Genomic DNA, 24,928 nt, shown 5'->3' with positions numbered 1-24,928 from the left:
CATTACGTCATACCTCCTCTTCCGCGTTGCTTCCTGTTTTGAATGAACACCTGAAAATAGTTGCTAGTAGCTAGCTGCCAAATTAATGCTCACGACTGAGTGTGTTTTCTTAGACATTTTAACGCACTGTAGCTGTATCGATAGCATTAACATCCCCCTACCCATGAGCCTCTGCATGTGTCGATATGGACAGTCGATGTTATTGTTGTGCATCCAAGTTTAGCCTCTTCAAGAAGGAGGTGAGTATTTCACGGCTAATGCTAACCACATAGACATACATAGAGGTACATTTTGAATAAAGTGATCTATTTACTATTCGTCATAGCTGGGCTGTAAGAACTGCGGCCGTTCCTTCTGCTCCAGCTGCTTGACTTTCAGTGCTGTGGTGCCTCGCTGTGGCAACACCCAGCAGAAGGTCTGTAAACAGTGCCATGGTAATCTGACCAGGTAACGCTCAAACCCTGCAAGGAAGAAAAAAACCCCCCTAAAAGTAGTTTTGTTTGGACTTTGGAGCTTCTCTCTCATTTTAATTTCTTTCTTTTTAGTGGGCCATCTTCAACCAGTGCTGGCAGATGGTCTCCTCCAGAAAACTATAAAAAGTCAGTGTATACGATCAAATTAGGGGAGAACTTAAACTTTGGCAGCACAGCGGTTTCATAACATCTAAAGTACACGTGTCTTCCATTAGACGGGTCGCTGCACTTGAGGCCAAACAGCAAGGACAGCCAACACAGCCTGTGAGGACCAGCAAAGCAGGACATCCACCAACCAGCGGCCTGAGCAAAGAAGATCAGGCAATTGCTGAAAGGCTTCAAAAGCTCAAGGAGGACACAGCACCTAGTAATAAGATTTTTAGCAGCTCTCATTTTTATTTAATCCAGCAAGTGCAGTAATATTATAATATTTTCCAAAACAAGGTAAGGAGTAAGCTTTTTGCCTTCTCTTCAGGGTCTGTCCCCTCTGACAAAGAGCTCGAGTCCCGACTTGCTGCTCTGAAAGCTCCCAGCAAGCCAGTACCTTCTGCACAGGAGATGGAGGACCGTCTGGCCACTCTGCGGGGTCTCCCTCCACCATCTCAAGCTCCTCGACCTGTGAGCTGAATCTCTTCCTGCTTGTTTGTAACATCTTAGGCCTTACAGTACAGCTCAGTAGCTCAATAGCTTCAAATATTTATTTAGAGGGAACTCAATACTAAACAGTGTCCCTTAACTCCAAGTATATATGCTTGTCTATTCATGTCTGTAGGTGCATCAGCCTCCAGAAAACCGGACCCAGACTGAACAAGCCAATGATTTGATAAGTCAGATGACAGACGAAGTTGCAATTGACAACCAACAATCAAATCCTGAATGCAGTAAGATATTGCATTTCTCCCTGATTTTACCTGCCTTAAACCAATAAGTAATGAGTCAGTCATAACATTCATTCTTATATCGTAAAATTAATAAACAGGTACTGAACAACACTGTTATTAAATCTGAAGGTGTAGATGGCCGCATGAATGATCTCAATAAAGGTGAGGCAGGTACATTGGATGAGAATTTGGAAGAGAACCAGGATGCAGCCAAGCAGCTGGAGGCTGAGAAAGCCCATCTGCTCGAGGAAGCTATGGAGGAGCTGAGGAAAGAAAGTCACTCTCAAGATCAGATCCTGCACATGGCAAAGAGGCTGGCACAGCTGAAGGGGCAGGACCCGGACAAAGGTGAGTTATTCGAGCACCATTCACCTCACCTTATCTGTTATCCACGCACTAGTGTGTCATAAAATATGATAAGGACGTGCGTTGTAAATGCAGTTTCCATGACAGAAGTCCTAGCATGCTAGTGTATCATGCCCCATTTTCATTGTGATTCATTTATAGTTACTATGGAGGACTTCCAGCAACCTGACAGTGAAGAGGAGACTGAAGAAGAAGCTGTTATGAGAGTGTTAAAACAGGTGTGGCAAAAATAACCATGAGATGATAATGAACTATAAATAATTTGTTTCTGCGTACATCTTACACCCCTAAAGGTGCAAGTGAACTAATTCAGACCAGTGTGCCTAGCCACAAGGGGCTGCTATTTTGCCAGTTTAATCACTTCTTATTTTTTCTTGTATGCTTTCAGCTCTCAGAAGAAGCTACACTAGATGAAGCCAGTGGCTACAACATACCTTTAGAACAGAGTGGGCCAAGGAATAGGGAAAATAAAAAATCGTCCAAGAAACCGGTACAAAACCACGCTTGAATTATTTCTTTATTTTAAAGCTACGTGAGTGCATAAAATTTAAATCCCGATCTGATTTTATTTTAAAGGCTCCGCCTCCGACACCTAAGAGCAGGAACCTACCTGCTGCCGATGCACATCAGCCGTCAGACAGTGACGAAGAAGAGCTTCCGTGGTGCTGCATCTGTAACCAAGATGCCAGCCTTCGATGTCACACCTGTGATGGAGATCTGTACTGCAACCGCTGCTTCAGGTAGTATGAAATGCATTAATTATAGAAAGAAAGAAAAAAAGCCTAACTTTAGACTCATGATAGACTTTTGCATGGAAGCCTTGACTGCACACAAAAAAACAAGATCTCTGTGATTTGGAATGCATACCATGACCCAGATAAATTGCAGGCAAGCTGCTGCCCTACTGTTAAGCAGCATGAATATAAAGTATTTAGTCTGATGAATTATCAATCCATGCTTCATTATGTCCCCAGGGAAGGCCATGATAAATATGATAGGAAGGAGCATCGCACCACTAACTACACTGCGCCAAAGAAGAAGAGGGAGACATGATAGTGAAGCTAAGCTGCAGGTGATTGGTAGAGTTAGGCCAGCCATCACACTTAGACTTGTTCATTAGCCTTAAGTGACTTACTATTGTTAGAAAACAGTCTCTCTAATCATCTAAAACAAGCCACAAACCATCAGAACTCCTCAACATATTTTATTCAGTAAATGCTAAGGCTGAACTAATTGAATGAAGCATAATAAGAAACCACTGGTAATATTTCTTGCAAAGCACGGGTTAGATAAGGACCATAAACACAATGTAAATGCATTATAATATGTATAATATCTTAAATATAGTTTATTTTTTGTGGAATGTATAAAAATAGACGTATGTAATATTTGTGAAGGTATTGCAGCAAACCTGCACGGCCGCTTCACATAGGAATCCCAAAAATTCATATGGTTGATCTGAATAAGAAGTATTGGGTTTATTTTTATTGTGACTTGTCCTACTTCCTAATGGCAACAAAGGCTTATTTAAAGTGCTCTTTTGCACTTGTCATCATATGATGATTTCCAAGTTTTTATAACCCATACAGAAAGCAGACACGTCGTGAGCTCATCTGGGATGATGTACAATCCCAGACTGCTGTCAGCTCTGCACCGAAGAAGCACAGAGGAGTCAGTATAAAAGGATTACTAAGGGCTTTGTTTTCTTTTGGCAGTCACTGCAGTCGCTCTTGTAATCTGTGTTCAGCTGGGTGTGTAATTTCGTTATAAATAAAGGATAAGTGTTAGCAACTATGTCACGTCGTTGAGAGCATGCAGCATACCTTAGTCTTAATTTAAACATTAAAGCCTTATTTTTTTTCCTTTTTAGATCCAACGTATTATTACTTGATAAAAATATCTCAGTCTGTCAGGCCTTGTAAGGAGTGCAGTTCTTATAGTATACATGCCTTTGTCAGAGAAGTTGAGGAGAACCATATAAATTTCTATAGTGGAGACCTCACCCGAAAGACCCTCTGTGTTTGACAGAGAGAAGGCCAGAGTGCAGGCTCATCAGCGTGCATTACTGTCTGGCTGAGGAGAAACCATAATTACACTCTTCTCTTGGGGTTTGCTCCATTAAGGTTCATATGGAAAGTGTTACTGTGCCTTTTCTGGCCGTGTCATACACATACCCCAGACGGGAAATGGACGAGGATAATGGATGCATACTTAATGGAACATCTTGTTGCTGATCTCCGTGTGTTTACACCTACTCTTGACATGTCAAAGTTTCCTTTGTTTCCATCAATCTGTTGAAAATGCCTGAAAACACTACTTTATGTTTTGGGAATAAAATGCTGACTGCCGTTCTGTAGGAAAGTTGTCTGCAGACTGTAGGGCAAAATCATTATCTGTGTTTCTGAGCAGTTATGAGCTCAGGGTAGTTTAACTGGTACTGTAAACCAATTAGTGTAATGTACACGCCACTATTTATTTGAATGAGTGGAAATGATAATACCTGATGAAGCATATTGATGTATCACTTTGTTAAAAATCAGATGTGAGCATTGTCTTGAAAATGTTGAAATGTTTTTATTTTCTTTTTTTACATTTTGACAACACTGTTATCTGAACAAAAATATTTATGTACATAAATAAGCAACTAAAAATGTACAGTCATACACAAGAAACAGTCCGTCTGAGTAATAGTCAGTACAGCTTGTATCACGTGTACGTTATTGGTATGGTATTGGGAAACAAAATGTTGAAGCAGTCTATAAATGAATTTGAAATAACATTAAAAAAAAAATCAATTCAAAGCCCCACAGCTCTGGTGTTACATTGATGATGACCCAGCAGGAGGAGGCAGGGGGCAGGAATATAGTCCCTCTGATCCACACCTACAGGCATCCAAATGGTTAATGCGTGGGGGGACGGGAAGATGAGCGGCTCCACATTGTCTCCATTCTTAATTTGACCTACAATTATTTCTTCAGTGGACCTGACATTTTACGTAGACCCTTTATCCTGTAGAGCAGCCCGTTGATAAAATCCTGTGGAGAAGATGGGGAAATTTTATTTAATTTTTTATGTAACTTTAAAACAATAAGTAGACTTATTATTTCAGTCCTCTTTTCTAAGTTTTTGTCTCACCTCTTTTGGCTTCCCGCATTCTTGCAACAACTCCTAGTGAACAAACAGAAAGAGGTATACACTTCTCCATTGTTTTTTCTTTGAATACATTGCACAACAGGATTTCATTACGAGTCAGTTTCTTCTTAAGGACAACCAAATACAAATATGTACATTAGTGCTGACAGCGAGGGGCTTCACTGCCGTGCTGCCCTCACATGGGGCGATCCGGAGATTTGCCGCGTTAATGCTGTTATGGCGCTAACGTCATTTTAACGAGATTAACGCTGACAGCACTAATATACATATGTAATTTAGGGGAACTAGTTGCAGATACACTCAACAATAATAAATGACTGACAAGTCATTAACAAGCAATTGGGATGTTTAATCAGATCAGTATTTAGGCTATTCTACAGAATCCTACCTCCAGCCGGGTTCTTTGCCCCTCATCCGACAGCTCCAGGAGCTCGTCTATGTCGATTTCTAACTCTGGGATCTCTTCTTCCTGTGAGAGTGGAGAGGAATAAAAGTTAAAGACCATATTCATTGAGACTTGTGTTTCTGCATGCCTCACAAACTCCTACAAATTGGATTGTATAATGTGGGCTTCTTGGCTTTTTATCCCTCCTCATCTTTCCAGCCAACTAAGCGTAGTCATTCAGACAGAAGGCTTACGTTTTCAGTTCAATTCCATTTTAGTTATATAGCACCAAATAACAACGAAAATCGCATCAAGGCACTTTAGAGAGAAAACCAATCAGATATTCCAACCCGACGAGCAAGCACTTGGTGACAGTGGGAAAGAAAAACTCCCTTTTTACAGGAAGAAACCTCTGGCAGAACCAGGCTCAGGGATGGGCAGCCATCTGACGACTGGTTGGGGGTGAGGGGAGGAACATGGGACAAATTTATTAGTTATGTTGGTGTGGGTTTACTGTAGAGGATAAAAAATTGATTGACTTGATGGGAAAAGCTGCAGTGGGCTGATGGATGAAGACAGAAAGGCTGTATGAGGATTCAGGATTCAGATTTTATGGATGGTTCAGCCAGCTGGCATTCCCAGCTCCGCCACTTTTTTTTTACATATTAATCTCTGATGCACGTCACATGTTTTTAATACTGCACACCTGGAAAACAAAAAACAACACAAACCCACGAGCGCTCCCAACTGCAATGTAACGACCTATAGATTGCATCATTTTTAAAGATTAGCAGCAATTATATGTGAAGACTGTAAAACATAGCACTCTCCACTCTCAAGGCCAAATATAGCAAAGCAATCACTTCATGTAACAAGCTCTGAACACCTTTCAGGGAGAATGAGGAGTGCTCACTGGAGGAACTCGAAGATATCTGGAGTCAGCAGGTGCATGCTCATATTTGACGAGTGTGGTCTCTTTTTTTTATTAGGAGGAATATTTTCTGGTTTGGGAGCTTTCATGACATGAAAGGACGGGGCTCACACAGCTTTCTAGATGTGGAGAGAGAGCTAATCAATGCGGAAGTGCTGAGTGGCAGAATAGATGGGCCCCCGTGCCTGCCTCTAATTGATACACACTGCCAATTTGGACCCTGTGTAATTCTGCTGATGTCTGCAGGATAAATGCAGTGCCGAAGGTTTTTTTATTATTATTATTATATCTAAGCTGTGCATTTATGGACTTTGCTTTACCAACTGTACTGCGGTTGGTCTTTTTGTACTTGACCTGGTTCAAAAGTGCTGATAGTGTAATCCTGAAAAACTTCAACAAAGCATCTTAATGACTAAAAGAAAAAAAAGCAGTGAATACGTTTATTAATATACTTGTATTTATTAAAATGGATTGGGGTTTGGGGTTTTGTAGAATTGTGTTCAGTATGCATTCCAAACAGTGCTAAGATTACCTATGACATGACTGAAGAGGTTTAATTTTCACCATTTGGAGCCATTCAGTGGCTCTACTATAATTGTATGAGAATAGAAATGTGTATAAGTATACTTCATGTCCAGTGAAAAGGAAACCTCTCTAATGTACTTATACTGCTCTTAAACTTCCTCAGTCTGCCTCTGAAAGTGAGGCAATGCAGAGCACTGCTGAATATCAATGAGCGACGGCTTCCTCTTGCTGGGAGGAACACATGCGTTTATCACGAAGACTCACAATCTGATCCTCATTCTAACTTCCCAGTATTTCTCGCCGGGATTTACCTTCATTGTGAGAGGGAAAGGGCCTTTTAATGAGGCCTCTGGGTGGAAACCATCTCAGCAGCACTTTTTGAAGTTAAAAAGCAATATACTAAAGCTAAAACCAATGTTGGCACTAATGCTGAAATTCATGAATATCAAAGTGGCTCTCAGAGGACTGAAGCTTCAGATGGTAGTAGTGCAAATATGTTGCGAAGATAAGACGACTTCCACCGGAATTTTACAATTTTTACATTTCACCATTATCGGGAGTTGACCTAAAACTCTCTCAACAAGCACTCCTGAGCTGCAGTGATGGGAAACTGTCCACATATAGAACAGTAGCTACTATGTGCAGAGTGTTTGCCATTAGCTTTGCCTTAGGATGTGATATTCTCACTGCTTAAATCAAGAGAGGGTGTCTGAGCCAAGAAAATTGTTGTGTAATATGTTGACATTTGATATCCCAAGGGAATAATGACTTTGGTGACCTTTGACCTGTTAACTGAGCAATCAATATCACTCCTTGACATTTATTAAGTACCAGACAGGAAATTCAAGCTATGTCTGATTTTTTATTCAGCTTCAATTTGGATATTTACTGATATTAAGAAGAGCATTACCACTTTTGCATAGCTCTAATAATCAGCTGGTGAATAATAAGCAAACTAAACTTTGCTTATTGCTGTGACCACTGAACACTTAGATTTGATGATGCTGTATTATTCTTTGCTAAGCAGCAGCAGGGATTAGACAGGAAGGGTTTGCTATTTTCACTAACACGTCACTATTGTGGGCATGAGCAGCTAACAACACGACAGCTTTTTCTTTTTTTTCTTTTTTTATTATTATAACAGGTTTAGTTGAACTTCCTGTAATTTCATAACACAGTCAGTAACACGGTTCACTAGCCTTTCCTTATAACAAGATATTAACATTAACATCAAACGCTCATCATGGTGTTTGTTATTACACAGGAAGCCATGCCCAGGAAAACGTGTCTTGTTTCGAGAAGATGCCGGCACATGTTAACTTATCATCCCCTTCCCTTTTCCTGCCAGAAGCACGAGCTGTCCACATCTCAAAATATTCATTAACTTCAGCAAGTGAGTCACGGCAGAGTTGCAAGAGAAAAAAGGGAGCCTTATCCTGTTGTCTAATTACATACAAATCTGAGCAATTTTTTAAACAAGAATCAGCTGAACTTCATAGGATTCATCCCAGTCTGCATAAAGTCTCAAACAAATTACTGTCTCTCAGTGGAAATTTCTGCAGTTTGCACATTTAAAAAAACAAGTTTTCACTAAAGAAGACTGACACTCAGTGGGGAAAATAGAAGTGTCTGTCTAAATCGAAGCATGCAGACTGAGAGGTTGCGTTGCCTATTTTAGAATTCTTTACTTAGTATATAGTTTGAAAGGTGTGAACTCTGCAAACGGAAGCCGCCACACCAGACTGAGGCAGTGCTTTCTATGAATTAGAGATGTGTCTAAATAATTCAGGCGGTGACACAGGGGACTGACGGTAAATGCTTCCACGCGGAAGACTCAGAGAACCAACAAAGGAACCTTCCCCTGAGCCCATGCAAAATTCATTACACTGGCCTGTGCACGTGGACAAGAGCAAATAATCCCACATGAGGACCTGATGCAAATATTCAGGCTATCCAAAGTGGAAAGTTGAGCCTTAATTTCCATATGTAAAGAATGTAGGTTTGTCTTAAGGAAATTGTAAAGACAAGGTACTTGAAGTCAGTGGTAGCAGGTATTATTGTAAACCCATCAAAGAAATGCATTGTGTTATTGCTCTGTTGTCAGTTATACCGAGAATCCGTCCATCCTGCGGCAGGGCGAACATCTGCTATCTGTGCTGTACATGTGCTGCACAATTACACTTATGTTAGATCACGTTAGAACCAGAACGAAAAAGCAGAAGTACTAAAATAATTGTATGTTTCTGGGACAAGATCAAAAGAGTAGACAGAGACAAGACTTTGGATCTGTTTTTGTCTACGTGTCCCAGTTTCAACTAATGTGATTTATTCTGCCCTCAGCATCGCAAGCATATTAACATATATTACCAAGAGGCTCACAAAACAAGTATCCTGAGGAGGAAAACACTTAAGTACCCTGAGTTGTGACTCAAATGGTTTAACTTTAAGGCAGCCAGGCTTAACCCTGGTTTAGATAAAGACGTTATCTAATCATGTTCAGATTTTCTCCACAGAACTTCCCTGTCCGCAGGCAGCCATAGATCTGCCCACCTGCTCGTGCTCTGCAGTGTTTCTATATTCAATTCAATTACAATTCAATTTTTTTTATGTAGCACCAAATCACAACAGCAGTCACTTTAAGGGGCTTTATATTGTAAGGTAAAGGTAACGACCACCTTTGAGCTAATGAGGAAGAAATCTCCAGCAAAACCAGACTCAGAAAGACACAGCCAGGACAGGACAAAATGTGTATAAACACAAATAAAGAGTGAAGAAGAAACACTCACAGTGTAACTAACAGAGGATTCAGGGTCATCAGATTCAGCCCTAACTATTATGCATTGCTTTATGCAACATGAAAAGGGTTTATTGATCATGTAAAGGGATGCCAGGCAGAGAGGTGGCTCTAGACCATCTTAAAGTGAGGAGAGCCTCCGTGTGGTTTGAGAGAAACGAGAAACACTTTGTCTCTGAGTTCTCCGGCACGAAACTGAGGCTGCGTTGTCATCTGATCCACGTCGTCACTGGAAAGCTCGCCCTCCTTTAACAGGCACCCTTAATTCCAACGTGCCACACCGCCTCGTGTAGGCGACGAGACATCTGTTGCCATGGTTTCCCCTTAGTGAACGCCAAGCAAATCAATATGGAGCCTATGACATAATTGGATTGCATCCCACCGTGCAGGAGGGAAGATATGAAGGATGTTGTTGTTGGTAGAGTCCTCGCTGTATTAAAACGAAGCCGTCTTCAGAGCATGGAATAAATTCGCTATGGAAGTAATAGTAATGCTTTTCCATGATGTAACTCTTTAACCATCACATGTCCTGTGGTAATACAGACTGCATATCTTTTGTTTTTTCCAATGCCTGCTGCATGTTAATTTCTATATCGAAACCATCATCGTTAATCATTTCCTTATATGTGAGCAATCAAACTATGTACTGTATTTTCGATTACATAGTTACTGAGTGACTGGGTGAATCTGTCACAAGACACGCAGACGTTGGATTGTGACATAATTGTTTTGGTGCACTGACTCACTGTTACTGTTGCTTGCCTCACTGTACAACTTTGTTATGTGCAAGGACATCATCTAAACGCCTCGTATCTTAATGTAGCCACATGGCGACCACGTATGCTTAAAGAGACCGAGGTGTGTAATTGTGGTCGTGCTTACTAGTCACGTCCCCTCTCTGCAAAATCATTCAATCTCTTAGTGCAGAAGACCACACAGCTGGCACCTCAGTCATTTTGATGACATGCGAGGGTTTCTGTACCAGAAAGAACAGCCGTGAAACACAGCTACTTTCCTACCACCCACTCCCCTATGAGGTTCTTGTCGTTTCTATTACAAGCACCCTTTTTGAGCGGCTCGGTGCCTCTCCCCTTACTTGCTCCCCTCTCCTCCTCTTTGGCCACCCCCGGCACAGCGTGCTTCTGAGTGAGTGTCTGTGTGAGCCAGCCCCGTCCTACCTCACAGTCAAACAGCAGGTGCAGCTGCCCGTCGATCCACTCCTCGATATCCAGCCTCTTCTGCAGGTCCTTGCGGTTGTATTTGACTGTCAGCTTGCCAAGTTTGCGGTGCGCCGGCTCCTCTGCTTTGTCTGTTGCCTGGAACATCACCCTGGACTGGGTGCTAGGGTCTGATGCCATGGCTGCCACGGCCTCAGGAAATCCGTGGAAACGCACCGAGCTGGAACACAGACAGACCTACAGGCACGCTGGACTTGCAGGCTCTGAATCCCCAGCTCTGTCTCTGCTTTTCTTTTAGTGATACGCTGCTCCCACACGTATCTCCTGTGTTTCCTGTTATCTTTGTGGAGTGCTCGTGCTCTCCCTTCTCCTTAGCACTGCCTCTGGTTCCCTGCTTGTCCTCACCCCCGACCCCCCTTCTCTCTCTCTCTCTCTCTGTCCCTCTCTAAAGCTCACTGTCTTGCTCTCCTTCTCTCCTCCTCTTGCAACACCCACTGGCTGCACTATCAGTAGAATGGTAATGAGATATGGCTCCGAGCTTGCCTCTGCATGTGTGTATGTGCACACACTTTACAGGGTGTGTGTTTGCGTTTTGCTCTCTTTGTCTGTCTTATATCAGGAAGGGGTGGGTGGGGAAAGGTGGTTGGGGGGAGGCAGTGGGCATAGGTCAATTACAGCAATAAAAAGAGGAGAATGGGTGAAAGGGCAACTGCCTTCAATCAAGTTAGGATAATAACTCTGGGTGAAAATATCCCAGCATATCCTTTTGCACTTTTGATCTTTCCCTTCTGATCATTGCACGTCTTGCCAATCCTGTCATTACTGGCACACCACTCGTGTTCTTTTTTATTGTTTCCCCCCTCAGTAAAAGTACCTTAAGTATTTATAAGTTGACAGACTCAAATGGGTTTGCCATCCTTGATGCTTCTTAAGTTCACAAACACTTCTAACTATAGCTGGGTCCCCCCCAACCTGACAGGTGATCCAGGGTTCCTCTAGTATGGTAGCTGCTTAGTCCTTTATAATGGGTATTATCAGGTGTGCGTTTAATAAGCCTTGAAGTCCAACTGGCATCCTCAGTTACGCACAGGTAAATAATGGATGACGCAGCGGCAGCAGCAGTGTTTATGACTCTTTAGAAGTCAAACGACAAAAGTCTGAAAGCATCAGTGTTTCCAAAGTCAAACAGCAGCACTCCACCCCACAGGTCAAAAAAATTCATAGTAGTGGACACCTATGCCAGATTATTACAGCTGAGACAAGAGAGGCAACAGGCTGCAGAGTTTCCACAGATCGTATTACGATATGAATAATGGGGTTCAGCTTTTTTGGCTTTTGGCAGGGACTATCCATCAGGCATGCCTGCAAGTGTTCACCCACTGATGCACCGTCTGTTACAAACACTGAATTATTGAGTGCCTCGAGCAGCTCACCTTTCCAAGCAAACAAATTCATCCATCCCATCTTATGGCTACTTGGTTCTGCTCTATTGGGTTGTCTAAAAAAAAGGCTAGGCCTTCTCACCTCAGGCCTATCAGGGTGACTCATTGTAGGTGACAGAAAAAGAAAGCAGGGCCAATAAATATGGTCTGCATTTGTATAGCGCTTTTCTAGTCCATAGGACCCCAAAGCGCTTTACACTACATTCAGTCATCCACCCATTCACACACACATTCACACACTGGCGATAGCAAGCTACATTGTAGCCACAGCTGCCCTGGGGCGCACTGACAGAGGCGAGGCTGCCGGACACTGGCGCCACCGGGCCCTCTGACCACCACCAGCAGGCAAACACGGGGTCAGTATCTTGCCCAAGGATATTTGGCATGCAGCCAGGGTGCAGCCTGGGATCGAACCACCGACCTTCTGATTAGTGGCTGACCTGCTCTGCCACCTGAGCTACAGCCACCCACATAAGCTTGACCTCAGCTCGTGTGACCCGTAGGGCTGAAGATGGGTCCTTTTAGGCAGCAGAGTTCACAGATAACCCCACTAACTTTGTTTTCTACAAGATAGTAATTTTCTGAGTGTTTTTGTCTTTCAACATTTCTAAACCAAATTATTTACATTGCATAATTTGATTATCAACTTCCTGTTGCTCCACACCTGGTTCATGCATTGCTTCCTGACTGGTCACATATTTTAATGAGTCACCAGCCTGAATCAGCTCAGTATTACTATGACAAAGAGAACTGGGGCTGCTGTGAATTTAAAAGATGGGTCCTTTTGTTTTGTTTTTTCATATTAGGGCTAGACGCATGTTTTGGTTTGTTTGTTTATTTTTTTACAGTAATTTTAGAAATAAACAATAAACTGCTCACCCAAGCCGCTTGTTCAGCATTTGGTGGGGCCATACTGCCATCTTCTGGATTAAAGCTCATGAACATTTTAGGTCCGTGACAGTATAAAAAAAATAGGGTAAGTAATTAGACACTGAAAGAGGAGCTTCACAGCCACAGAGACTGTTCAGCTTTTTCCATTTTGGAAGAATTCCTAATTTGCATCTATGGTAAAGACATCAGTTTCAAAAAAAAAAAAAAAAGGCTTGGAAATTGTGGTCAGCAGCTCACGTTTGATGTGCATTAGTGCAATATGTGAGGAGAAACAGAAGAGCAATCCTCCCCCTAGGTTGTCAGCAAAAACCTTTCAGTGACATTTACATAAAGGGAGATATTGTGTTGCAGTGCACAAACCCTATTACAATGATAAATGCACGTCTGTGGTACAAAAGCCACAGGCACTAGTCTAGAGATGCAGTGGGAAACGATATTAACCGATGAATCATTCCTCTCCATATTCTCACAACTGAGTGATTCATGTGTGGTGTAGGTAGGGCATGCTATCATCGTGTTATTTTGCGGGGAGAGGTGTTACTTCTACTTGTCTCCTCAGAGTGCATGGTCACTTCACTTTACAAAGTTCTCCCGATCACTTAAATCATGCGATTAAACGTTTCTATCCTGATGGCAGTGGTTTCTTCAGAGGTGGCAGTTCCCCCCATCAGGCAGAGGAGGTCACTAAATGGTTTTCATGAGTGTGAAAATGACACTCAAATGCTGTGACAGCTGCTATGCTCACCAGATCTCAACACAACGAGGTCTCCACAACTTTTCATAACTATCAAGAAAAAAAAATTAGGGTGATCTATCTATCTATATGTATATCTATAGATATATATATCTATAGATATATAGATAGATAGATAGATAGATAGATAGCGTTAATCCCCTCAATGCAGATCGAGAGACTTCAGTGCGCATGCACGTTAAAACTGGTGGCACGCAGAGTTCTCAAGATCTTGTTGTTGGTTTTCGCTTTACATTTCTGATTACTATGAAAGAAGATTTAATAGTATTTTTTCTATATTCATTCATTTTAATATGTGTATTTTCTCTTGTTGCCAACGACTGGTTTATCTGACGGATTTTTAGATTTATCTCATTTACTAATTCATTTTTAAAAATAAAACAGCCGTTTGTATAGCGTTAAAATAAATACGTGTGTTTTGTTTAGTTGTTTTATTGCTGACTGATATTATTTTATTAGATATTATCTACTAATGGAACTTGAAATCAACCCTAAAGGTTGAGGACTGAATGATTGACTGGAGTGTCGCCCGGGTGTTTACAGTGCTGCTTTACACTCACACGCTCGGTCCTCTGTCCCTGTTTTGTTAGGAGAGAGAAGGGAGTGGCGCGGCTCAAGAGTGGAATTTCACTTCCTGTATCTCAGGTGAGTCACCTGGGCTATGTCGTTGACTCCGTGGTTTTTGCCGACATCAAACAGGTTAATCTCTTCTGAGTTTCAGTCTCGTAAAGCGTCAGATCAGTGTGGTAGCACTCAGATACGTCTTGTGGAATATCAGGAAGTTGTTAGTTTAATCAGAGTCGACTGCCGAGGAGGAGAAGTGTTGTTTAGCTTTGAGGCCTAAACTGGTCTCTCTTTTTAGGTTGTTTTTTGTTATAAGTTTTCCCAACTGTGGCTGTTTTTATATTTAAATATTGAACCGATTTCACTTTCACTTCTGGATTTTATTTGCGTCAATTTGCCATTGTGGGACTCTTATTTTAAAATAATGTATTCATTAATTAAAGGACGATCGGGTGCGTGTGCGCTGCTGCTCTTGTTACTTGTTGTAACCACCGCTGGTCAGCAGGTTGGTGAGGAATGCTTGGCCCAATTCGAGAAAGGTCGGGATGACTTTGTGCTCGATGCCGACGGATCTGTGAAAGACGGAGCGACGTTTATTTCGTCGCCGAAACTGTATCGACACAAGGACTGCGTGCAAGCCTGCTGCAAAGATTCCAGGTGCAATGTCGCCTTCATGGAGGAGGGAGAGGAGGGAGGCACGATCAGCTCCTGCTTTCTCTTTGATTGCCTGTACAAACAGAAATACGTTTGCCACTTTGTTGGGAAGAAAGGATACGACAGTTATATCCACAAGAACATTTTTAGCAGGTACCATGTTAATCACCCCGACCCAGGTAAGGCCAAAACTCACAAAAGAATATTTGTCATAGTGTTGTTAGTTATGCCTTTGTGAATATCTGACATGCATACGGACTGTAACTGTGGGAACATCCAGTAGTGACATTTCTTTTTTCTAAGGAACCCAACTTCACAACAGACATTATGAGGGTGTCCTGTTTAAATGCTTAAAGGTCATGAATTTGCCAAATTTGTTAGCACACTCCGATAATTAAATCCACTAGTTTTGATTCACCCTTTTTTTGTTTTGTTTAATGATAACAAGCATATCTTGTTCTTCATATCTATGGCAGTAATCTTCAGTTTTGCGTGTTCCTACATGCCTGGAAGGGTTAGCATGTTCATCTCTCTTCAGCTTGTTTAGTTGCTTGTACTGTTTTTGTTTTGTTGCTTATTTCTTTTACATTTTCTGTTAAAACTGGTCAAAATGTGATTCCCACCAATCTCACGGTTTCGCTCTAGATACTGATGACCGTCGTCCAGTGGCCGATGGAGGTCCGGGCCAGGTGATCCAGCCTCATGAAAGCCTGGTACTGAATGGTATGAAAAGCAGAGATGACAAAGGGATTGTGTCCTACAAGTGGAAAATGCTCACCGAATATCTATATGCTGTCTATGAGGTGAGGAGAGTGACAAACCTGAGTTTACCACCATTATTTTAAGACGATGGCATTTATTTATAGGAATATCTGCTATAACTGTATTGATTCCACCTGCTGTTTCACTAAAAAAAACGTGAGACACTGTCTTTATATGCCCTACAGGACATCCAATTTAAAGACCAAATGGTTGTTTCCAACCTGACATCTGGGAAATACAGGTTCCAGCTGACTGTTACGGATACTATCGGCCAGTCGGATTCAACCGAAGTTAAGGTCCTCGTCCTCACTCCTGAGCAGTCTGAGCGTGAGTATCTAGTCTGAAAAAAGATGCTGTTTGAACCTTCAGCATGATTTGAACATACTGGGATTTAAATTATGTGGTGGCTGTGGCTCACGAGGTGGAGCAAGGAATCTACTATTTGAAGGATTGGTGGTTCTATCCCTGACTTCTCCAGTCTGTATGCCAAAGTATCCTCTGGCACGATCACAGTTGGAAGTTTAGATAGAAGGGTTAGGTGTAGAACAAAGGTGCTTATTTCTGTTATTGAGGCTGCTGTATAAAGCACTTTGAATGCTGAAGCAGAAAAGTGATATCTAAGAGTCAGTCCATGTATCTGTTTTTAAGTTTTAAATGGAGAGAGAACCTTACCCTGTAGATCAGAGTCTTCATGACATAAATACCGCGCTGCCAGTCCGAAGCTGGAAATTACATCTCAGCTTGGAGTTGGCCGATATGTTTCATTACTTGATAGACTGGCAGGAGCTATGGTTCAGTTTCAGTTGTAATGAGTCATGTTTTCCTCCGTATCGTATTTGTTGACATTTTCTTTAATGGGGTCAAGACGTCCTAATTCAGATATTTCCCAAAAAATGATAATTTTGTAAATATATGGATTATTTATTTTAATTAATTAATTTTCTGTTGCATCACCCTGACCCTGGAATATTAAACATTTCCAAGCAGCTTGTTTTCAGTTGCTCCTTGAAGTCCTTCCATGTTGGCAGACATGTCACAACATGCTAGAATCATTCCTGTGGACAGAGTGACATGACAACATGAACACAGAGGGATAAAAGCTTGTGTTTTAAAGGGATTACACCCAATTCTAAGACTCTGGGGAAGGAGGGCTGGTAGCAGGAAAATGAACTTTGGAGCACAAGCGACTGGTTTAATATTCTCCTTTTGTGTGAGGGGAAGTAATATCCAGGTCGCTTCTGTTGTAAAATACCACAGTAAGGCGACATGACGCTCTCTGGAGAAAACGGAAGTGAGCAGTCTCAATCGGTGTGGTTTTTACTGTTCCCCCGATACCATCACTCCTCCCCCAACTCAGAAGAACCTGTCAGTCTGGTTTCTGCTTAGGCGGCACAAACAAAAAGTCAATGTCCGTAAATGTTAGTGTCCGTACTAATTAAGTCATTTAAAATCTGTTGTTTTTAAAAAATACGTGTGCGCTATAGGGGGTTGTCTTTTGCTTAGTTCTGCATCTGCTGGTTGATTATATAGTGAAGGACAGGAAAAGATTTCTAACCATGCAGTTGGTTCAGTCACCCATTAACAGGTTTAGTGCTGAATAATGTTCAGGAATGCTTTCTGTGGAATATGTGTGATTGTTGCTGAGACTTGCCTTTGTGTCAGTGCCGCGACTCTTGCATGACAATTCTTGCCATTCATGAATGAAGAAATAATACGAGAACTTACCAATTAAAGTACAGCTTATACTTCCAAATGCTACGTTTCCTTTTCCAGTGTAAAAAGAATCTATGATCTTTTGTGTCATTAACCACATTCGCATGATCTGTAGCTCTTTTGTTCTCCACTTCTTTTTTCTGCTCCCTCTTTCTGTCTGGACGGCAGTTTCATAAGTAATTATCTGTCTGCTCTCAAGACAACAAGGAAGCACACGTCAAAGAAAATCTCATCAAATAAAGTATCGCGTATGAGACAGGACAGCTGTCTCATACGATTGATCAGATTGGATTATGGACTTAAAGCAAGTGTCATATTGTTAATTTGCTTCAGAAAGTCATCTGATTAACATTTAAAGCATTGACTAATAGTGAATCATTTTATATTTGTTAATGGGGATCTGTTTTATGATTTCTTTTCAGCTACTTTTCAAGTTGGACTCTTTTAGAGTCATTTTGATGAATTAAATTCCCATATTATCCTTATTTATCTTAACACAGGGCCTTGGCGCAGTATCTTGATTCATCCACTGTTTGACTTATCAGCACGAGTGCTTGGTCTTAAAGGGAAAGGTGCTAATTGCCCTTTAAGCCAACTTTCTTTAATTGGCTGCCCCTGACACAGATAATATTTGAACAGCAGGTGTGTGAGGTTTCTGTCCTCATACCCAGAGCCGAGTGATAAAACATACATGAGGGAAGAGTGAGCGTTTAGAACAACCTGAATCCTTTTGCCTCACAGGGGTTTCTTGCACACACGCTGAGCTCATAGCTTGAAACTCTGGCCGTGTTTAATAGGATCTTAGCAGCATTTATATTACTGAAAATAAGAAAAAGCACAATTTGTTTCCTCTTAAAGTCACAAAGAAATGGCCTTTTGATAAGCTGTTGACAGGTTTCATATTTTCAAGTGAACACATACAGGCTGTGAAGTTACTAGTGAAATTTAATGTGTGGTGGAGTAAGTTAGCTGTGATTCAAAGGTAATCCTTTTTATTTTGTGTCCCATCAGACCACTGTATGGCTCCGAAGAAGGCTGGACCGTGTCGTGGCTCTTTCCCTCGGTGGCATTACAATGGCGCCGAAGAAAAGTGTGAGGAGTTCTTATTTGGGGGCTGTAGGGAGAATCTCAACAACTATCTCACTGAGGGCGAGTGCGTTAAGGCCTGCCACGGTTCAGGTACCTGTGATCAATGCTTTTATTCTTCTGTTTGTTGTTTTTCATTTAAATGACTGACAGATCATTAATATGTGTGTGTGTCAATTCACTGAAGGGGTTTACATTACAGATTATAAGAGGATATATATATCTAGAGAACAAACTGTAACTGCTTGCCCTGGTATACATCTTTTACATTTTCAAGCCCTGTTTTAGAGCATTCCCTTCAATTTAAAACAAGTGTTTTTGCCACTAAGTGTCAGGTTCAGGTCTAAGCTTTCGTTTGAGTAGTTACATCAGCACAGACAGAACTGTGTCAGAGATCCAGCCCTTTGAGCACACAGAGCCCAGAGCTGCGAGACTTTGGCTTTGTTTCATTCTCCAAATAGCTCCTGCTGTGAGAGGTAATCACGTGAGCCTGCAAGTGAAGATGAACTATTATTATTATTTTTTAAATAAAGGAAAAATCAAGTAGAGACTTCAAAGCCAATTTCAAGGCTTGTTCCAAAAAATGCCGGTGAACACGATTCTAATGGATAAGTGCAAAGTCCTTTGTATGGTAAAGAAAATGTACACTTATCTCTGCACAACAAATCAAGACTGCTCTCCAGAGTAGGTGTAAATGTCTCCTCAGGTGCATTAACAGAAAACATAGAAGTAGTAGTAATACAATACAAAATATATTAATTGATTATTTAAAAACATTTGAAAAATTGAAAACATCCCCCCAGGTGTTATACTGTCTGATCGCCCAAGGGACAAAATCCCTCCTCAGCCTCTCTGCTGAGTGATTCTGAGATAGCAGACTATTGCTGAAAGTTGTCGTCTTTCTGCCTGAAGAGGTGAAATGTCACCGTCAGGACACGTCAGTGACCTGATCTAAAAGCTCGGTGTAATTCTCCAAGATTCTCAGATACAGTTGTTTCGGTCTGGATTTAAATCTACTCAAATTTAAGATGGGAATTAACTGTACCGGTACTTTTGTTTCAATTCCACTGTAATAATTGTTTTTAAGATTTTACTTCTTTTTTTATGGCTTCACTGATAGTTTGTAATTAAAAGAAAGGAACATTTCTTCTCCTTAAGATTATCAAACCCCTTTTTATTTGAGGAAAATCTCAATACTAACGACTTTCTGTAGCTTACTCCCTGGTAAAAAAAAAAAATTAACAAATCATTTTCATTTAATCATAATCTCCTTTTGTTTTATTTCTTTCAGTAAAAGGATCTGGTAGAGGTTTACCAATTCATAAAAATCAAGGTAGGTAAATGATGGTCGCGGAACAAAAGACTAGAAGCCTCATGTGCACAACTGGAAATGCATGTCTACTTTTTCTACTCTGTATGTTTTTCTTGGTCACCTCAGTGTTGCTCTCACAGTCTCTGATGCCAAGCTGAATGGTTCCTAATGAGGGACTGGCTAACATGTAAAAGTGATTTATTTACTTTTACAAATGTATTTGTACTGACACATAGTTTCATATTTACACAATTACAAAACACCATCAGAATTCCCTTGAAGCTGTGTTTCTGGCCATTTGACAAAAACCTGTTCTCACAACCAAAACTATGTAAATTTATGGCCTGACTGCTAAGTTCACCACAACTCTAGGTGATAGTTGTCTGATGGTTCATTAGCTATTGGATATAATTAGTTATCTAGGGCAAATATCTATCTAGGCCATAGAGCAGTACAAATGACACTTTCCCTTATGTTTGTGTGTCACAGCAGAAAAATGTGGTGCTCCGTGTAATGCGACACAATTCACCTGTGCTAATGGTTGCTGTTTGGATCCTGCACTCGAGTGTGACTCAACACCACAGTGTACCGACGGCTCTGATGAGCAGAACTGCGACGAGTGTGAGCAATAACTAACGGGCTTGTGGGATGACAAATGGGGCTTTGATAGCACTCTGATAAAATGTTTCTTGAAAGTCATGCTAACTGGTGTTGTCTCCTGTGTGGTCGTCAGTGAAAGACAACTTTGAGATTCTGCGGCAGATTCCAGTCAATGAAAAAAAAGGTGATTGGAGCTTCTAAGCCATTCTCTAGAGTTTATTTGTTATATAATTAGCTATTTCTAAATGTAGCACAGGCTGGTATTATCTATGTAACCTTAGTGGTGGTTTATTGAAATTCACAGCACACTGCACAGAAACTCCCGACCCAGGAGACTGCAGGGACAGTATGACTAAGTGGTACTACCAACCCATCGAACGGAAGTGTTTGCGCTTCAACTACGGTGGCTGCGGAGGAAATGATAACAAGTTTGAGAATGAGGAGGCCTGTCAAGACTATTGTCGTGGTGTCACAGGTAGGGTTTTATTTTTATATATTTATAGTACACATAATCCCAGACTTCATATATGATAGTACAATTTCCTATTCATGCCATTTTTATGCTACATGAGTTTAAATGGTTCTTTGTTTTCCTCGGGTTTAGTTTGGGCGCCTTTGTTAGAGGTGACATTTCATACCTGTTCTGATGGAGCAGTTCACAGCTCTCACAATGAACTGTAAACAAGGTGAACTGTAAATGAATTATTTTCCAGTAGGTTTAACTTCTTTATCAAATAAATTCTACCACGAACCCACAAAAGATAGAAGCCAGCTCCACAGTGGACCTCGCGTTATCTTTTATCTCACCGTTGAGCCTTTGTGGACCATAAAAAGCCCTGATAAACTTCCTGTATATTATTGCCCAGCTGCTGCCAACAACTAGCTAGTGATCATTTGGTGAGGAAAAAGGCCAACTAAATATTGTTTCAGGTGAAAACAACTAAATGCCAACTCTGCTACATGATTGTTGGGTCTGTAAATATGGAACTGTTTGTATAATGACAAACTGGCGTTACCATATGGTCCAAAAAATGTTTATGCATTTATTGCTGGAGGTGATGATAACCGATACTGAAACCTTGGGCCATGCATTATTGCACATAATTTGAATACGGCTGAATGAGACTCATGAACCGTATGAATTATAGCCGAGTCGCACGGTGACACACAAATATTAGCTCGTTGCCAGATTAGTAAAAAGATGCTAACATACAGAGAAGCAGTAAAATGTAATTCATTCTGTCTTTACTGTCAAAGTGTTTGGCCAAAGGAAATCTGCAAGTTAATATTAAGTTATTTCCATCATTGCTTCATGCTAAAGAGTAACAGGTTGCTTGGTTTTACTGTTTAGATCAGTGGTGTCAAGCATATGGTCCGGGGGCCAAAATTGGCCCTGTAACGACACCCCTGAGGTTTTTTTGTTTGTTTGTTTGTTTTTACAGCGATTTCACAGTAAAATAAAAATGACATTTTATGTGAACAAGTTTACAGAAAACTATATATTTTTTAATTACAAGACAATCAGGGCAATAAAATATCAGAACTTTACCTGTAATTTCACATAGTTTCGCTGGTCAGGTCTAGCCCACTGAGATCAAAGTGGGCTGTATGTGGCCCACGATTGAAAATGACTGACATCCCTGGTTTAAATGAATGAATTATTGATTGAAATTGATAGTTATTTGTTAGTGTTTATGTGGCATTTGGGGTATTATAAATAGGTTTGGATCTATATGCTCCACACTTCAGAACTCCTTTACTAACTTGTGTTACAATTTCAAGAGTTTACCAACAATTTCCAACTTCAGCAGTGGTTTTACACCTGCTCTTTCCTCTAAAAGATTGTTTTTAATATTAAAGGAACTTTTTTTTATTTTTTTTAATGACATACTGCTTTTTGTTTTTCAGAAAATGATGTATATTTAAGAGAAAGACAAGAGAGCGAAACCAGTGAGAGTGACAGCCAAACAGGTATATTACCCTTTATTTTTATCTATGCCTGTACCAAAGGAAAATCATTTCTTGCCCGTTGAGGTTTAAATACCCATCCTACCACTTTTACATCAAGAGCATTACTCTTCACCCTCTTTTCAAGCTCAGATCTTATATGACCAAAAATGTAATGCTGTAATTGTAATGCTTATTTTAATTCATTTTAACAGCCATTTTAGCGTTAGCTATCGTGTTGGGTGTGGCTATTGTCATCGTTCTAGCCATCCTGGTGTACCACTTCCTAAAGGGAAGGAAGTCCCAGCACCGTCGTCTGCCTGCCAGTAATGCAACGTACACCACGATGGAGCCGAGCAGAGACGCTCTGGTCTACAATAGCACCACCAAACCCATCTGATCGATGAGAAAAGAAAGGCTGGTGTTTGGTTGAGGTTGCGAGTTGGAGATGTATGTTTTTAAAGGTAATGTACAGCCAAGGATGTCTTGGACGTCATCAGTGATGAAATGTGAGGTTTCATTTGATTTTTTTTTTTTTTTTGAGTTGTTGGATAGCAGTTTGTGCAGGCTGATAGGAAAGTACTTTTAATTCTTTGAAAGTAGATTTCCACAGGACATGATCAATTTTAACCATACCCACCCCCCCAAAAAAGGTTCTCTACATGTTCATCGTTGCATTAAATTATGTTATAGCTCCGTGTGGACAGTTAAATTATTAAAGTCTACATTCTTATCAGGCCCAAACTGGCCTCTTTCTACAAAGTAATGTTCTTGATTTTGTTTTGTTTTTTTACAACTGAAATCTGGGAAATTTGGCGGTTATGTAATGTCAGTGATGTTTTAACGCCACTGACATTACATAACTGCCACTGCGGTTGCTTTAATGCCGCCTTCTTTACTCTGTCCAATTTTCTTTGTATTGTGTTTTACAAACTATTGTTACATACTCCCATGGATTTCATATGAATAGTTAATGCTATAAATATTCTTAGAATTTCAGAAGGTAACGCTTTACCCTGAAGTTTCTGGGTTGATCATTTTTAAATATTTGTTTTTAGAACAAGCATCATATATTATCAATTCCTTATTCACGCTTTAATAAATACACTTGCAGTTAATTATTCAGCATAAAATGTACATATTTGCTGGATCGTGATGTTCTTCCTTAATAAAAATATTAACTCACTTTTATTTGAGAAATCTTTGTCATGCAAAACACATCGGCTGTCTCGCTTGAACACGTTTCAGTTTTCATTTAGTCAGCTCTTGCAACACTGTCTTGTGTAATGTGCCGCACGCTTTGATTTGGGGGTTTTTTGTTAGTGAAATTAGTATTTCAGACTTCTGACGCTGCTGCCTGTCTGTGCATGTGCAGCTGGGATGATTAATAAATTAGATTTTTGATTTTTTTTTTTTTAATATACTTTATGATTGGATCTTTTATTGGTTTTTATAGATTTACCATGTTGCTTATCTGGGCTCTGCGTGTGTATCTTCAGGTATGTGTTTGTAGTAATACACACTAGCTTTCTAAGACACCCTTGGAGAGCATGACACACTTCCTGGTGACTGTGTGTGGAGTTATTTGTTAAATAAGTTTTTGTCTCACCTTCAGGTGGTTAAAAGTCACAGGTAATACAGTTTATAAACCTTATAAAAGTACCTGAGTTGTTGAAATCTGTACAGTAATATCACAATGTAGCCTAGACTGTAGACATTTTGAAGAGCATTAAATATGCTTTTGCTGTTTTGGGTTTAGGTGCAAATGTATTTTTGTTGTGTTTGGTTACTTGTCTGGTCTATACTTTGCACGACTTGGCTCACATTAGCAATGATTGAGGCTGAAATGAGTCAAACCACTTCGGCTAATGTCTGTTTAAGCAGTTTCAGAAAATGAACCACATCCTGTCAACTTCACTGGCATGATGCAACACTTTCTCCACACTTTAACAACATAAAGTGTGATATAATGGCACATGGGTTCAACATTTTACCAACGTCATTCCAAAATGGATTCTATTCATTTTTCACCTCTTCAATGCACAACACACCAAAATGGAAAGAAAAAAATGCTAGAAATTCTTGCTAATTTATTAAAAATAATAAACCAAAAATAAAACATGTAAATGAGTATTCACAGCACACAGATACGCTTGTAAAGTTCTGGATAGGAAGTCATATTAATGATTATTGTCATTTATTTACAAGATATAAAATTTTTAAGTCCTGATAACCTAATTTTGTGTTCAGATATAGGGTTAGCACATAAGGCTATGCAAAGTGGAGGTGGTTTATCTTTCTGCTGACCTCTGCTGGCTTCTAGGTGATCTGCTAGTTGAAAGAAGAAGTGCTGAAACCTGTGAGGTGAGAGCAATGAGATCTAAGTGATCATGTCAGTTTATTTCAAATAAAATGTTAAAATCTCTTACACCGGCAAATTTGTATTATACTGTTTTTAAACAACGCATCATAGGCAATTTATATACTGACTAGGGTGACCAGTTGTCTGTCTTTATG

At 40.5% G+C, this 24,928-nt stretch overlaps 3 protein-coding genes across 6 annotated transcripts; 2 read left to right on the top strand and 1 right to left on the bottom strand.

Annotated features, from left to right (window-relative positions):
• The first annotated feature begins 16 nt into the window (after positions 1–16).
• On the top strand, positions 17–4,521 carry zfyve19 (zinc finger, FYVE domain containing 19). 3 transcript variants are annotated; one of them, XM_026152174.2, is made up of 12 exons: positions 17–239; positions 326–447; positions 546–599; positions 689–840; positions 949–1,091; positions 1,246–1,354; positions 1,484–1,702; positions 1,862–1,938; positions 2,109–2,210; positions 2,297–2,460; positions 2,695–2,792; positions 3,310–4,521. In XM_026152174.2, exons 1-11 carry the CDS (start codon positions 186–188, stop codon positions 2,771–2,773), a joined length of 1,275 nt encoding a protein of 424 aa, XP_026007959.1. In that variant the 5' UTR covers positions 17–185; the 3' UTR covers positions 2,774–2,792; positions 3,310–4,521. The 3 variants fall into 3 exon arrangements, with proteins under 3 accessions (XP_026007959.1, XP_026007957.1, XP_026007958.1); XM_026152172.2 differs by lacking the exon at positions 2,695–2,792; XM_026152173.2 differs by having other exon boundaries at positions 2,695–3,515.
• ppp1r14d (protein phosphatase 1 regulatory inhibitor subunit 14D) lies at positions 4,275–11,273 on the bottom strand. The gene is made up of 4 exons (XM_026152177.2): positions 10,687–11,273; positions 5,262–5,342; positions 4,856–4,888; positions 4,275–4,755 (listed from the first exon to the last, which is right to left on the bottom strand). Exons 1-4 carry the CDS (start codon positions 10,864–10,866, stop codon positions 4,687–4,689), a joined length of 363 nt encoding a protein of 120 aa, XP_026007962.1. The 5' UTR covers positions 10,867–11,273; the 3' UTR covers positions 4,275–4,686.
• A 3,156-nt stretch (positions 11,274–14,429) lies between these two features.
• Positions 14,430–23,597, top strand: spint1a (serine peptidase inhibitor, Kunitz type 1 a). Of its 2 annotated transcripts, none has more exons than XM_026152748.2 (10): positions 14,430–15,170; positions 15,637–15,794; positions 15,939–16,080; positions 18,478–18,645; positions 19,844–19,885; positions 20,357–20,485; positions 20,598–20,648; positions 20,769–20,939; positions 22,373–22,435; positions 22,627–23,597. In XM_026152748.2, the coding sequence occupies exons 1-10, from the start codon at positions 14,762–14,764 to the stop codon at positions 22,809–22,811; spliced, it is 1,518 nt and encodes a 505-aa protein (XP_026008533.1). In that variant the 5' UTR covers positions 14,430–14,761; the 3' UTR covers positions 22,812–23,597. The 2 variants fall into 2 exon arrangements, with proteins under 2 accessions (XP_026008533.1, XP_026008532.1); XM_026152747.2 differs by having other exon boundaries at positions 20,354–20,485.
• The last annotated feature ends 1,331 nt before the right edge of the window (positions 23,598–24,928 follow it).

This window comes from Astatotilapia calliptera, chromosome 19 (assembly GCF_964374335.1).
Source record: "Astatotilapia calliptera chromosome 19, fAstCal68.1, whole genome shotgun sequence".
In the NCBI taxonomy this organism is placed as follows: Eukaryota; Metazoa; Chordata; class Actinopteri; order Cichliformes; family Cichlidae; genus Astatotilapia; species Astatotilapia calliptera.
Note: the sequence above shows the minus strand (reverse complement) of the source record. Positions and strands in the feature narration are given on the sequence as shown.